Below are 15,899 nucleotides of genomic sequence, written 5' to 3'. Positions count from 1 at the left end.
CAGCAATATGTCTGCCTTCCCGTCGGGCAGCGCGCGACGCCCGTTGGAGCCGGCCGGGGGGGGGGGGGGTCGGTTTCTCCCCACAGGGCTGCAGCTGGGCGGGGGGGAGGTGGCAGCTGTGGGGTGGGGTCGCCTTCCCCCCCCCCCCCCGGGTCCCACGGCACGGCGGAGGGGCAGGGGCCGCGCGGCTATGTCGGCGGGGCGTGGACTGCATGTTGGGGGGGCTGTGGTTGCCGGGCAACCGGGGGGGGTAATTTCTGTCAGGCAGCGGGGCGGGGCGGGGGGAGAGGCGGAGGAGGAGACGGAAGCCGGGAGGCCGCTGGAGGTACCGTCCCCGCGGGGCGGGCGGGCGGGCAGGCGCCGGGCCGGGCCGGGCATGGAGCGGTGGGCCGGGGCCGCCGGGGGCTGGGGCTCCCTGTGGGGAGCCGGCGGCGGCGGCTGGCCGGCCTGGGAGCTCCTGGCCGCCTGCGCGGTCATCGGCGTCGTGGGCTGGCTGTTGCGGTTGCTGGAGTGGAGGCCGGGCGGCCGCGGGGCGCCGGCGGCCTCGCTCCGCTCCCCGGCGCCGCTCTCGGCGGGGAGCCGGCGCTGCGGCGGGAGCCGCCCAGGTGAGAGACGCGGCGGGCGGGCAGGGGGGCACTGGCGGGGGAGGCCTGCGGCCGCGCTGCCCGGCCCGGCCCGGCGGCCCCGGGGCCCTGCCGCGCTCGCCGGCGGCGGGCGGCGGGGCGGCGGCTCCGCCCTTGCAGCGCGGCCCTGCGCGCGGCTGGCGCCTCTCCCGCGCGGAGCCTGCCCTCGCCTGCTGCCTTCCTGAAGAGATTGTCGGTTTTCCTTCCCAAAAGTCTTCTCTTTTTTCTTTTTCTTTTTTAATCCTAGCTCTCCCATGGTTTATTTCAAGTTTTGCAGTTATATTTCTGCCACGTACCCCTGTTCGTTACTCTTAGTCTGGCAACGGGCAGTACAGAAACGTCCAAAATAACTTATTCTCGTTGCTTCCCTAGGCATAACCGCGATTGTTCTGCCGTGTGCAGTCCTGGCCGCTTCCTTGTAGATTGACGCGTAGCCAGAGACAGGATATGTCTCACGCTTAAGTTCATTCCTACCTCAAAACAAACAAACAAAAAAATGCCTGTGCGCTTAAATTGTATATTTATTGAAGGATGTAACGAGGAGTGGAACATAATACTGTTCTTATCATTAGATGTTGGTCATTCATTCTGTCATGGATAGTCTTAGATTTTTTTAAAACGGCTTTTTTTAAAACGGCTTCTGCTATTTTTTACTGATACGATAAGACAGAGAAACACATTTCATATGCGTTCTTCTAGTTTTTGATTCGTTTGGGAAAAGCCTCAATTATGCCGATGTTGTTAAGCTAGTTGTTGTTAAATAGTTAACTGTATTTGTAAAGCCACTAACAGCAACTTGCAAGACCCTGTGCACTGAATTAAAAAAACGTAACTACCTCAGGGATGGCTGTGCTTTGGGTTATTGGAAATTATATAAACCAAATTTTAAGATGAAAATTGCCTTTTGCAACGTGCATGTAGCAGAATATCATAGGAGTATCACAAAGCAGGAAACTGCTATTTGTCAGGATTGCAAGCCACTCCTCTTGTTTTGGACAAATCAAAATAGATGATGCATTTAAAAATTAATAAATATTTGTCTGTGCTAGACAGCTGAAAGCTTAATGTCAGAAAACAAACATCTCGTGAAAGTTTTGACTTTTATTTTTAAGTAAATGCTTTCAGGATTCTTTAAAGTACACACTGCATTCTTTTTGAAAGACCATTAAAAGTGCTACCAAAAAGCTATACAATGTGAAAGTAAACTATTTGTACGTTTGAGCCTACTGTTAATTAAAAAAAAACTTGATCTCTACTGCTGTAATACATTAACTGCCATGGGATTTTGAACAACTCTGTTACTTTGAGAAATACATCTTCTGCTTCTGATCAGGGAAATAAATGTTACCATGAAACAAGTTGTCAGGTTAGTTGAACATCATCTCTTTCATACTTGAGTAGCTGTAGTCATGTAAACAATTATTTTCTTGTTTCCGCAGTAAGCTTACTGCACAAAACTCTTTGCGATAACAGTGGTTCTTAAATCTAGGTGAATGACTCCACTGTTAGTCTGCTTTGTTGTTCGCTCTTTGATTTAGTTATAGAGAAATTGTAACGGACATGTGAAATGTACAGTCTTTTTCTTACAAAGATCAGGAAGAAAATAGGCCTTTGTATTTTTAAGCACTAGGTTCTATCAAAACATAAAATATCAGAGAACTCAGTCCTTCCCTACATGCTTTGAGTTAACCACAAGCCAAGAAGGAAGATTCTGCATGTGCCTGCACACTGGTGTACGTGGATTATACATACGTGTCTGCTCTTCTGCAGCGTTCAGAATGACTGTACTGCTTTTCAAGCCTAAAAAATAGGGGCGTTTCCTCAGTTAATTCTTCAAGGCGTTAAATATTATGTTTACTCTTTCAAAGTATTTCTATTGAGCTGTTTCTGTAATAAACTTTATGGCTGCATTTTCATCTTTATTGTGGTTTTTCAGTTACACAGTCTCAAAAAGAAAACCATTGGAATAGTAGGCTTTGATACTCTCCTAATTAACATCATGGCTACATGTTATCACTTGGTTAAAAGTTTTATTTAATTGCCTCAACTGATACCAAAAACACTTTAGGGAAGTGAGAAGGTCATTCACATCTGTCTTTGCACATCTTCTGTCTTTGTGTGACCATGCAGAAGTCGGATGATCTTAGCAGCGAGGTTGCCCTGGGAAGCTAAGCAGTCATAAGGGAGCCAGAATACTTTTGGGAGGTAGATTGTCAGCATTGACTCTTGCTTTGCCTCACTTTGATTTTTTGAAGCTGAAATGGTCCTGTTTCCCATAGTTTTAGCGAGGATCCAGTTGATATTTGTGAAATATCCTGGGACTGAAATATGTTTTGTAAGTGCACAGTGTTCAAATCAGACATTTAAAAAAACAAACAAAACCAGCTCAGAGTTCTGTCACCTTAAGGAAAATTTCAAATTCACTGGCACTGTTGTTATAATTGAAAATCTCTGCCTGAAGCTTGGCGTTAACATTTTTTCTATAGTACTTCCTAGTATTATAAATGTAATAGCTTTGAATTCAGATGCTAGTGGAAATTTTACTTGGCTTTGTTCACTGTTGCAAAAAGCTATGAAAACTGCTGCATTTTTTTAAAGTACAAAATGTAGTTCTTTATTTCCTACCTTAATCTTTTGACCATTTTGTTTTTTTAAATTACCGGACATATTTCATGACTATGTTTTGCGATGTTACTATTGGCAATGCACGTGGACAAATAAGGGAGCTTGGTTATACTTAGGCTACGATTCTATGATAAAGATGTAATTTTAGAATTATTTCAGAGTTTGTACACTTTGACAAAATGACTAATTAACCAAATGGGATCCAGTATTTAGATTATTGCAGCTCTGCTGTATTAGGGTACAGCTGTTCACAGTTCGAGCCTCGTATTAGTTTCCTAGATGAAGGTCAAAGCACATCAGAGTGTGGATGTTGTGACTCATGTCAGAAACCGCTTCTAAAGGCTATTTGTGAGACAGGAGAACTTAGAAATCGAGGTAGGCATTTCTCATACTGCCATGAGCGTCCACCGGTGATGTTAGAGGAGATTAAGCTTAAGATTACAGGTGTTAGTGGCTCATACCTGGGAGTTTTCTTGTCTGTAATGGAAGAAGATTAGTAGTTATGTGATTCTGAAAAATAGCCTGATTTAAAAAATAGAAGTGAATTCACGTGAATATATTTATACAAATATATATAGAATATATTTAATACAAATGCATGTTTTGGTAGTCTTAAGTTTTATAAACAGGCTGAAATCTGGAATTGAAAGCAAAGCTGAAAAAAGTGATTTGAAAACTTAATGACTGAACCACAGAAAGTAGCGTAGCCTACAGAGGAGGAAAAGAAAACAACCCCCTTTGCATTAAATAAGGAGCCAGGGAATAGTGCTAACTGGGATCCTTGCCTTGGTATGGAAATACATCCTTTCAGATGACATTTTTACTTTTTTCTCCCTTTTATGGAGCAATAACTTTCTTGAATTGGTACTAAACACCAATCCAAACCAATAAAACCCAAAAAATAGCTAGATGGTGAAGGAAGGGCCAGTTCAATAGGGTAGCTGTAAGTTAAGGAGAGAGTGAAAACAAGCTGAAAGAGCACGACAGCATGATCATTTCTATCATAAAGTTGTGATTTCTGGGTAGTATACAGCAGGAAAAAGTCATAGCCTTTATGGCTGTATGTAGTATCTGTTGAAATAATTTTAAAACACCCTGAATCCTCTGTTTTAAGTTTAGTTATGTTTTGCAGGCTCATAGGTTTTTCACAGCAAGCAATTTGTTTTAGCAACGTGTTGTTTTCAGTATCTGCTTGTTGGCCATGCCTAAGCTGTAAGTGTGGGGATTACATGGAGGGGAGTGAGGAGGGGGACTTGTCGTATACTGGAGAGGAGGGGTTTTATTTGGAAACAGAGAATTTCTTCCCCACTCCCTCTTTGCTGAAGAGGGTAATCTGAAAAGATCAGCTGTTCTTGTCTTCTGGCTGTTTGCCCTCAAAACAGGAGCTGGGGAGCAGCCTGTTGTGTAAATATTTCCAGCCTTGAATCGTTGCCAGTGATAGGCTCCTCTGGCTGCTGCACCGTACTCCAGTGTTATACTTTTTCTCAGCTAGAAATTCTTACTGAAATGATAGCAATACTGCTGGGCCTTTAGCTGTAGGCACTGCTTAGCCAGAGTGTCTTTCTGGGGCTATCTAGCCATCATGTGTTTGTACGCTGTTACAGACCCAGTCTGCTCATTTCTTGACAGGGATCAAGTATTAGCTCAGGCTGTCGTAAATGTTTGTGCAAAAATGTTCTGAATTGATTGTTCACTTCAGAAGTCTTACTGAAGTTTAAAAAGAAAAAAAGAAAAATGTAAGCTATAAATATTTTTTCAAGTAGTTAAGAGAGAAGAGTAGAGGGAATAGCTCCCAGTATAAGTCTGATAGCTTTAAAATGTTTTTAATGTGCTAACTGGAAATATTTTGTCTTCTCTGCATTTGTGTGAATCTCTTCAGAATCAGAAAAAAATCTTATGGCACGCCTTTTTCTTGCTTTTAATATAGCATTTAAGCAGTAGGGAAAAAGTTATTTTCTTCTTTACAGTTTATCTCACGTCTTCCTCCTCCCCCTTCTTTCATAGGTGAAATAACAATGGATTCAATATTATCCCGACTGAAGCAGCTCACACCTGATGAGCTTAGAGAAGAAATTGTAAAAGCAGGACTGAAGTGTGGACCCATTACCTCAACAACTAGGTCTGTCTTTGAAAAAAAATTGGCTCAGGCTTTGTTGGAACAGCAAGGAGCACTGGAGGAAAAAGGATCTGCTCTTTCAGAGGAGGCTGCTGGAAACGTCCCATCTGATAGCAGCCAGGCCGGAACAGGAAGGGGTTTGAAAACCACGGCAGCGAATCACAACAGTCATGGAAATGTTTCTGAGGAGGTAGACTTTGGGTACTGTGTAGGTCTGAACCCTCCAGAAGAAGATGCTGTGATTCACAGGAATGGTTCAGCTCCGGTTTGTGGAGCAGCACATGATGATTCACAAATTAATGTTCAGACACCGTCCAGAGATCCTCCACTATACTATGGCGTTTGTCCGGTTTACGACGACATACTGGCAAGAAATGGTAAATAACATATGTGTGTTTCTGCGGTGCTCAAATGTAACGTGTTTTCATATGATACAGTTTGGGGAAATAATATTTTCTCGAGAGTGCTTTTCATACTATCTAGTTACATAACACTGTGAATTGAAGTAGTGTAGGCAGGTGGACTCCTAATGTGACCAAAAAAGCTTTTGTTGCAAAACATGATTGCATATGTTTTCAAGCTATCCAAATGATCATGATCCCTTCATTTTTTTTTTTCTTCCTTGGGAAGAAAGGAAGAGAATAGTAACAATCTTGCCGAAAATGGAAATAATTTCTACGAGCGTGCTTAAATAGTTAGGAGACAATTATGGACATATCTATGTGAGCTAGCGTTAAGATACTAAATATCAGGCGAATCTTTAAAAGAAATAATTGTTATTAATCGTTGTTAACAACTATCTTTTATAAAAAAGACATTGGTTATTGTAACATTGCTTATTCAGATACAGTATAATTAATTTCTGATGCAATTGTTTTGTGTTTATTTGGTCAGTTTCAGTTAGGACAAAGTCACAATGTTGTTTTATTTTTTACAAGTTACTCAGAATTTTCGTTTAGGACTTAAATATAAAATCCTGTTCTATGAAATCCTTATGAGTCCTTAAAGTGAAACGGAGAGTTCAGTGATACCTAATTAGGTGGCTAAATGAGGAGGCGGATTTATGAAAAGATGTTACAGAAGGTAATTAAGAAGGAATTAAGATCTGCTGATTCTGATGACTTTGAGTTTAGAATAAATGTTATTCCCTGAACTGACTAGTTTGTTGCGCTGGAAAACCAAAGATGGATTTTAACTCTCTTTTACTCTCTTCCTAAAGTCCACCATAGAGAGTAAGCATCCTGTTTCAGTGATAGTGGAGGCATCCATTTAAGGTATTATATATAAGCTCTTGCTTCTTACAAAAGATTTATTGTGCAGTTTGAGTGTTAAAAAATGCATTTTTACTTTCTCCGTCCGTAGACATCTATAATAATGTTTAGTTTCTGTATTATAAATAATTCACATAGCATAATTTATGTTATGCTTTATGACATTGTTAGAACACATATTCCGTAAAACATTGTAGGATGTTCTGGAGTTCCTTTTGCTCTGTGCTCGTCCCTAAGTTCTCTTCTGCCTGCGGCAAGTATTATCTTAAATTGGACATATTAAATCGCTCATATGTTTCCAGTGATAAGCGTATTACAATCATGTCTAAATAAACTTTGTTCTATATAGTAGATGATATGAACACCATGTTTCTATTTCAGGCATTGCTTGAAGTGTTTTTTATTTTTTATGTGGTATGTATTGGATCTTCTGGGGTAGAGAAATGCCGTTAAGAGACATCCCAGCTGTTCTGTCAGAACAGCTGATGCACATGAAGGTCTTCTACTAGATATAGCTCAGATGAAGAAAACGTATTTCCTCCTTCTGCTTTTGTACTCCTCCTAGGCATATGCCACTCAAGAACAAAAGTAGCAATCCTAGGAATAATCAGTCAAAAACCTATTTATACAGTCATCAGTTGAAGCTTAAGTGATCTCTTCTACCAAATTTCGTATTTTCTTTGCATTTTGATGCCAAATGGTACCTAGAGGCATGGATCATTCTCTGCATTTTATTGATAAACACTGCGATAAGAAATCACTAAATCACTCAGTGGATTACAGGAGTACATAAGGCATCGTATACTCTGAGGCAGTTGTAAGTATTCCTTCTCATAAGGAGGATTTGAATAGCTAAAGTTCTATGCAGAAAGGTCTTAAACTTAAAGACAGTGGATTGTTCATATAGTTGATCTTTCTGTAAAAGAGAACACAGAAGGTAATCCAGGCTGATGAAGCTCTAAATTTTCTTTTCAGTCTAGGTGTTAAAATACTTGCTTGTTGAAGCTGGCTGATCTGTTTTAAAAAGCTGTTCAAATATTAATCAATATGTATGGCAAAACACTGCACAGATGCCAATTTCTCTTCCCTCTAACCTGATGTTGCCTAGAATGTCTATAATTCTTCTCTTCAGTTTTCTAGAAATAAAATTTTAAAGGACTGTTGATACTTAATGCCACATTTGGTAGACAAACACTGAGACCAAAGCTAGAAGGATAGTTTGAGAATTCTGTAATCTGTTTCTGTGAACAAATCTGAGGTTATTGAAATAATTTAATTTTGATTGTGCTTTATTTCAGAGAGAGTACATGTTTATGAAGATAAGAAGGAAGCTCTCCAAGCTGTTAAGATGATTAAAGGCTCCCGGTTCAAAGCTTTTTCAAACAGAGAAGATGCTGAGAAATTTGCTAAAGGAATCTGTGATTACTTCCCATCTCCAAGCAAGTCCTCTTTATGTTTATCTCCAGTGAAAATAGGATCATTTAACAGAGGTGAGTGAGGGCAATTCATCTGTATACAAATAGTGCAGTTAAGTGTAATCTGTTAATTTTTTTTATGTGGAAAGAACCAACAACTTCATAAACAATATGCTAACAACAGAAAAAAAATTTCAAAGTGGAATAGTGAAGCATCTTAATAAATTGAAGTCCTTTAGATCACAGCTTCAGAGCTTAATTCCAGTGCTTAATGAAATGACTATTTCTCTGTATAAACAGATATGACAATCTATATTTAATTAATTTTTTTACAAAAGAAATTAGAAATAGGCAGTAGGAAGCAAATTTGAATTTCCTTTGTTCAAGTCTGTTTTTACTTCTGTGTAAAATAACATCGCTGGAGAAGTAGTCCTTCAAAGTTACAGCTGGTGCTTTTCCAGAAAAGGAGCATCAAGGTTTATATATAGAACCAAAACCAAAAAAATAGAGTATATTGCCGTATGTCTGCCATTTTGAGATCTCTAACATTTCTTTTGTAAAGAACTACTATAGGAGTAAATTAGAATTCTGGAAATCTGTGTGTCTTTTGGATTTAAAGCATTTAAGGAATGGTCTTAAGAAAGTTCTTAAGTTCAGAAATAAAATGGTAAATGTTGATCATACTTCATAGCATTCTCACTTGCTGGATTAAAGTGACTTAGTGGTCACATAACTGCAAAAGCAGTTTTAAATATTAAACACATTCTAGCTTTCTTGTTCAACTTTGCTTTTACTTTTGGATGGAAGCAGATTGGTAATTGAAAAGTTTACCAGTCCATATTGAAGTCTGTTTACAGTGCAATTGAGTGATGTTCTCTTCCCTCCCTATTACTAACTACTGATATTTTAAACTATCTTGTAATTGTCATTAATTTTCATTATTCCTTTACATTAAAGATGCAAAGCTACTAAAATATTTTAGATTACTAGCCTGTTTTGATCGTCTAGAAATGAATATAGTGATCACTAGAAAGAATACATTAGAAACATGATAATTCTGTTTTGATAGATGGCTTATGCTCCCCTGAGACTGAAACTGCTAATAAGGAAAGGGCCAACAGTTACAAAAGTCCACGTACTCAGGATCTTACTGCTAAACTTCGGAAAGCTGTTGAGAAAGGAGATATAGCAACGTTTTCAGAACTTATTTGGAGTAACCCTCGCTATCTGATTGGATCTGGAGACAATCCAACAGTTGTTCAGGTAAAAAAAAAAAATATATATATATATATATATTCTAGACATTTTCAAGAGAGCTGCAATAACCCCATCTTCTCCCTGCTGCTGCAAAATTGTCTGCCAGGAAACTCAGGGTAGAGCAATTGTTGTGTGCAATTGAGGCCATAGCTCTCAAAACCAGTCCTCTTTTGTCTGCTGAGTGAGGTTGGATACTTGGAACTGACTGATTGAATATATAACTAGTGTAATTTGAGGTTTATTAAGATTTTAAATTGACCTTCCTTTTTTTTTGTTTCCTTGTGTATTCAATCAAAGACATTGCCATGCCTCATCTTGACTTTTTTCCCCTCGTTTTTCACAAGCCTAATTTGACCAATAATTCAGGGTATCCCGATTTTTGTTTCCATGTATCTTGGTTGCTTTATGACTGTTTCAGCACTAATTAGCTTTATGCTTTTTTTTTTTTCCTTTTCTTGAAGCTTTAATGTCTCTGCATTTAGCCTTTGTTAAATGAGGGAGTGGGCCTTGCTTAGCAGTATTTCTTTATTCTGTAGATTTTGAAAATCATGTATTCAGAATACATAGGATTTTTTTCATCTATTCTCTGTCCCACGCAACCAAAATTGTTTTTGTATTTTTATTTAACTGTTCAAAATTGTAGTGGCTTCAGCTGTTTGCTTCACTATATCCAGGAAAAGGTGTGAAAGACTGTGCAGAATGTTTCCTAATATTTACACGAGTCAAGCGAGGAAGAGTTTCAGCTTGCCAGTGAGTCCGTGGTATCCTTCAGGAGAAGGAATTGTGTTCTTGCTGATTTTAGGCATGCAAATTGCTACTCTGATATTTATTTCTCAAATAAAGTCTTTGCCTTTCTTGCTGTTGATATTCTGCTGGGCTTACAATTTTTTGAATTCTTCAGGGACTGCTCTGACTTTCTTTAGGTCATATATTGATATGATTGAAAAAGAAGTTTGGTTTTCATTGGGAGACTTCTCTGTGTGTTGGCTTGTTCTATACCACATAGGCTGACGACAACTGAAAAGCAGTAATCCAAGTTCTGTTTTAGTGAGTTAGTTTTGAGGCCTGATAAGCAGAATTGGGAGGAATGTTGTCCTCTGCTCTTCCTTCAAAAGATCCTGTTTTCACCAGTGGAAATTTTCTCAGTGTTTACCCTGGGACTTTACCAGAAATTCTTACGAAGGCCTCTCTCTTTTGTGTCGAGGGCCTTTGATGCAATTTTCCCATGTAGGAAAGACTGTGGACAGAGCCTGTGCCGGAGACCTTGGCATAGCTTTTATCAGTGTGTGCTTTGGTAATCATATGTTTCTATTCCTGCTTTGAATGCAGGAATACTTTGAAGTAATATATAACCATAAAATACCAAGATGTTATCTGAAGTCATGTACAGCTTCATTAGAGAGGGGAAAAACTAGTGGACTGTAACCGTGTTGTGACACGGACTGCAGCTCCCCCAGCATAGACCTGAAAAATGTTTCAAAAGAAAAAAAGTGTTGCAGGACCTAATATTTTGTTTTCACTTGTCCTTTGGTAGGACAGCATGTGTGTGTTTTGCTAACATTTCCTGTAAGAAAATGACTTAGCTTTTAAATCGGTCTTGGTAGGAGTTAGGCTTTTAGCTGCTACCATTTCCTTTGTATTGAACAAAAAGGCGCTGTCTAGGAGGAAGTTTCTATCCTAACATGCCAATAGCGTGTCCACTGAAGATATAATCAAAGAAGGACTCTTATTCAGAACATTAATACTAGCTGAAAGCTAACAGAAACATGGCAATTGTCTGTCAGTTATCATGGGTGATTTATGGCAAGAGAGTCGTCTGCTCCAGAGAGCTAGAATAAAGAAATTGGGTATGCGGTCCCCTAGGGAAGGAATAGTTTTGTTTTATCTGGCAATGAAGAATAGTCTTGTCTTCATATAGTATTGATCTCCGAATGATTTCAGCCTTTTTACATGGCCTGATTTTAAGGGTGGGGAAGAGTCTAAGCTATGGCTAGATGTCCCCGCAGCACTGCTTACCTACGTACCGCTCTTCTGTACGTTTTGGAACGTCTGCTCTAGATCTAAAATCCACGTATAACGTACTGTTCAGCAGACACTACAGGCTTAGTTTTACAAATAACTTTTTTCAGACCATCTTTGCTAAACTGTTGAAATTTCATATATGATGCATTACAGCAAACTGAATTTTATATTTATGCCTGCTTTCCTGTACTTTTTATATACTGAATTTCCTACTTCCGTCATTTATTATGTGATACCTTAATATACCTTATTTCCTACATTTTTGCCCTGGATTTAAAAGCAGAGTATAGCTGAGTATTCTTGCGCGTAACTACGTTATTCTTATAATGTGGGTAGATAGGTAAATACATCTTGACAATATTGTGCTTGAGTGTTTAGGTACTGTTTAGTAAATATCTTTTCTTAAGAAAATATTAAGAAAGAAAAATATAACTATAAGACTCTGTCTGGGAACCATTACATCTTTGCAGTTAAGTCAGTTAAGCATATAGGGGTAAGCAAGCTGTTCAGATTTCAGTTCATTCTAACGTTTGTCTTTTTTTCAGGAAGGGTGTAGGTACAATGTCATGCATGTTGCTGCCAAGGAGAATCAACCTGGTATCTGCCAGTTATTACTAGACACTTTGGAAAATCCTGAGTTTATGCGGCTTATGTACCCAGATGATAACGATATAATGTTGAAGAAGCGCATCCGATATATTGTTGACCTTTACCTTAATACGCCAGATAAAATGGTAAGATTTGAATGTCTCCCAGTTTCTTCTTATCGTGGAAATGACTGGAGGGTGTTGAGGACATATATATAAGGGAGATGGAAAGAGAGTAAGAGGGTTCACATCTAGCAAAAATGAGCTGTTCGTGAGTCTTGTGTTTTTTTAATAATGATTATTCTACAGTATGGTAGAAGATTTAGTAAGAGTCCTGTTAATTAGTCATCATGTTTGTTTATTTCTTCCAAAGTCTCAAAATAAAGTACGTGGGATTGACTTTATCATTTTTCCATATACCTCTGAATTTTCCCTTTTCCCATTGCAGGGATTTGATACTCCATTGCATTTTGCCTGCAAGTTTGGGAATTTGGATGTTGTTAATGTGCTTACCTCACACCCAGCTATTGTAAAAAATCCAAGAAATAAGTATGATCAAACTCCAGGAGAAGTAAGTCTCCCCGTGTCCGCGCTGAGAACAAAAATATCATGCCTGAGCAATTTTTTTCGAGTTCAAACAAACAACGACTACTGTAAATAAGAAGGCTTGTAGTAAGACATTAGTGTCATGATTCGAGTGTAAATCTGTTAGCACTGAAAATACTTTGTGTTGATTGTACCTAGGAGAAGGTTCTAGATGTTATGGTTCACCGCCTTTTCTTCACAGCATCTGTTTTATGGATGTGGATGTATTCTAGTGGTCTGTTTTACTATGAATTAAAAATACTAGATTAGATGGATAGAGGCCAATAATACGACTGTTACAGAAGAACACATTTTAATTGATTCGAGATTATGCTTTACTAACAAACAACTACAATTACTTTAACAGGTGGTTTGTGAAAGAAGCAAGAATAAATCTGCAGAACTGAAAGAAAAGTTAAGAGAATATTTGCAAGGTCTGTACTGAGTTTTATATTATCTCAGGGCACATACTAATTTGGCTCTTTGCTGTCTTCTGTTTGTTTTCTGTGGCGTTCCTGTTTATAAATGAGGTTGTTGTAAAATGCTCTAAGAATCAGAGAAACGCTAAAACTGAAAAGGAACAGAAAACCTTTTGTGTCTTTTAAATTGTATGGTCAATATTTAAATAGATTAGAAATTTATCCTCCTAGCTCTGTAAGGTAGGCATTGCCCTGGTTTTATTCAGTGAGCCTGAAACAGAAAGGTTAATCTAAAAGCAAATAAAAAGCCTTCACAGAACGAGAGATTTATTTGTCATGTTAGGGAGTGATCTAATTTGTTTGACCTAGAGGTTTTCACTGTTTTGTCACATGTGGGTTTAGGCTTTTGTGAAAGAGGTTTTCAAAGAGAAAGGAAAGAGAAATACGTATCAATGCAGGTATTTTTGTATTGGAGAGAGAAGGGAACTGGAACTAAAGTACAATCTGTAAGCTGTTAGTGCGTATTGAAACAATGAGTTTGAATTGCAGGTAGTTTCACTAATGAAATAAAAGTGGACGTGTAAGAGGCAGCAGGCTGGTGTAACATAAGCTTCTTAGGAAAGCTTTGCTGTATTTAATTTTAGGTCGATACTACGTACCACTCTTGAGAGCAGATGACAATTCCTCAGCTCCTGTAATTGGTGCACCGTGGTCGCCCGATCAGACGGACGATAACCCTCAAACAACTTTACCTATATATACTGGCAGCCCCAAAGATCCAGTACTGTCAATAAGAGCTTTTGCAGGCCCCATGAGCCCCTCAAAGGTAAGAATATAATGCAAATTTGTGTGCACACATTAGAGTGTGACTCTAATGCCTTTTTTTTTTTTTTTGTTTAAATAAAAACCATTAGAACCTCCACCTGTGATCCACTCTGTGGTGCAGTTTGCTACTTCAATAGGCAGCAGTTACAGTTTCCAGTACTGTGGCTGTCCTCCTCTTGAACAGGATGGATTTCCTTCCATAAAGAAGGAAAACACAGAAACTTTTGCATCCTCTTTCTATTGCTGAAAACATAGAAGTGGGTGGGATAAATAAGGAAAAGTGGAAGGGTACTGAAAAGAAAGCTCTTTTCTTTTTTCTATTGGAAAATCATTTTGGTCACAGAGTACTGTCTGACAAGCCTAGCATTGTCTTTACAAGTAATTGCTCTAACTTTCTTATCTGAAACAAAACTTCTGGATGTAGCTATGAATTGGTTTAAAAAAAAAAAAAAAGCCTTATCCCATCTCTAAAAATTGATACTAGATGTTTGAGGCAGTTTATCATCTCCTCTTGTTGAAAAAGCGACTGTTACTTCTAAATGGAAAAGCTGATGGCTAAGTAATAAGCATTGGATAGTTTTGGAAGAGTAAGTGATTGTATAGTAGAAAAATGAATTTTTTAGTTTCTAGGAGAAATACTTAGATATCAGTTAAATATGTTATAAATTTATAGACATTTCGCTGTCTACTTTGTTTAATCAGAACACCCTGCAAATACGGTAGTTGTAGAACTACTAAGTAAAGATGACTGAGAACTTTCTGTCATGTGATGCTTGAATTCCTCCAGGGCTGAACTTTATCAAAATGCTTAATGTTTTTTCTTCCACATATGCTCTTTGGTCAATTTTCTGTTTTCCTGACAGAAACGTAAGTGTATCTTATATTCTGAACAACTTTTGCCTGGGGTATAAATAATGCATTGTTTTGGTTGCTGGCGACCTTTTAATATCTGAACAGAGCTCTTAGCCATTATCGTTGATTTTTGTCATGTAAAAGGCATAAAGTTGGGGATTTTACAAAAATCTATTGGTTTATTCCCTTTAGGAGTTCAAAAGTCATACTTCAGAATAAACAGCAAGAATATATTGTAATAATTGTAGCAAGTCTATGGAATTGACTATATACATATAAAATTACCACCTCTTCCTCCTAGAAACCAGTAAGCAGGAGAGCATTCATCATTAAATACAGCTCTAATGTTCTAAAACATACCTCTCTATTTCTTGCTGCACATAAATTAAAACTAGTCTGACTTGCTATCTAAAGAGGTTACTTTAAGGTGATTATACATTTAGTAGTAATTGTATATGCAGTTAGGATATCAAAGTACAGCAATAAACCAGTAAGCATACTGCGAGGGGAAACATTTTATGTCCAAAATGAGACTCTTCAAAACTAGAGTTGAGCAATACCTGTGGGAGAACTTGAGTTGTTTACATACAGACAGATAACAGCTAAATGTCTTCTAGGCCTATATTTAACTTCATTTTGTAGTGGGGGGAGTGGTATTGGGTGTTGGATTTTTTTTTTTTTTTAATTCTTTCATTTTTTTTAAAGGCTGAAGAATTTCGCAGGCTTTGGAAGACTCCACCTCGAGAGAGAGCTGGCTTCTTTCACAATGTCAGGAAATCTGATCTGGAAAGAGGTGTTGAAAGAGTTGGAAGGTATCTAAAAGAGTATCAGTATTTAAAAAAAAAAAAAAAAAAGCAATAGACAAGGCAATCAAAAGAAAAAGCAAAACACTTGTACTGTTCATACAATTATTGCTTAGTGAACAATCTTTTAGGACAAAAATTATCGCCATGAATGTTTCATTAAGTGTGTTGTAGTGTTGGATTTTTATTGTATTTTTATGTAAACAAAAACACTTCAGCTAAAAAGCTGAGACCTGGTTAACAGCTTTGGAAATACAGAAAAAAGTATTTTAATGATTATTGACGATAAATCTACAATGCTTTTCTCAAATGTTCACTTGTCTAATTTGGCAGAAGACCTAAAATTATGCCTAGCCACCTTTTCCTGTAAAATGGGACTGTTAAAAAGATAGCAGAACCAAAAGATCCTAATACAAATGTTCTGCTTTTTAGAAAAGTGTGTGTGTGTGTGTGTGTGTGTGTGTGTGTGATCATGTGTCCTTGTTGCTGAAATACTTTG

At 38.3% G+C, this 15,899-nt stretch overlaps 2 protein-coding genes across 3 annotated transcripts in view; one reads left to right on the top strand and one right to left on the bottom strand.

The window, feature by feature from the left end:
• The first annotated feature begins 364 nt into the window (after positions 1 to 364).
• ANKLE2 (ankyrin repeat and LEM domain containing 2) overlaps positions 365 to 15,899 on the top strand; it is a 23,328-nt gene continuing 7,793 nt past the window's right edge. Inside the window, exons 1-9 of one of the 2 annotated variants that reach the window (XM_068910817.1) lie at positions 365 to 605; positions 5,253 to 5,741; positions 7,934 to 8,125; positions 9,120 to 9,313; positions 11,875 to 12,063; positions 12,365 to 12,487; positions 12,869 to 12,935; positions 13,565 to 13,746; positions 15,303 to 15,409. In XM_068910817.1, coding sequence (XP_068766918.1) covers positions 377 to 605; positions 5,253 to 5,741; positions 7,934 to 8,125; positions 9,120 to 9,313; positions 11,875 to 12,063; positions 12,365 to 12,487; positions 12,869 to 12,935; positions 13,565 to 13,746; positions 15,303 to 15,409 — 1,772 coding nt within the window. In that variant the 5' untranslated portion in view covers positions 365 to 376. The remainder of the gene's footprint in view (positions 606 to 5,252; positions 5,742 to 7,933; positions 8,126 to 9,119; positions 9,314 to 11,874; positions 12,064 to 12,364; positions 12,488 to 12,868; positions 12,936 to 13,564; positions 13,747 to 15,302; positions 15,410 to 15,899) is intronic. The other variant, XR_011135001.1, reaches the window with a different exon arrangement.
• The window catches only part of PGAM5 (PGAM family member 5, mitochondrial serine/threonine protein phosphatase), a 20,936-nt gene continuing 20,278 nt past the window's right edge, over positions 15,242 to 15,899 (bottom strand). Inside the window, exon 6 of the mRNA XM_068910820.1 lies at positions 15,242 to 15,380. Within this exon, the coding sequence (XP_068766921.1) occupies positions 15,359 to 15,380 (22 nt within the window). The 3' untranslated portion in view covers positions 15,242 to 15,358. The remainder of the gene's footprint in view (positions 15,381 to 15,899) is intronic.

The sequence above is a fragment of the Struthio camelus genome, chromosome 17, assembly GCF_040807025.1.
Source record: "Struthio camelus isolate bStrCam1 chromosome 17, bStrCam1.hap1, whole genome shotgun sequence".
NCBI lineage: Eukaryota > Metazoa > Chordata > Aves > Struthioniformes > Struthionidae > Struthio > Struthio camelus.
Note: the sequence above shows the minus strand (reverse complement) of the source record. Positions and strands in the feature narration are given on the sequence as shown.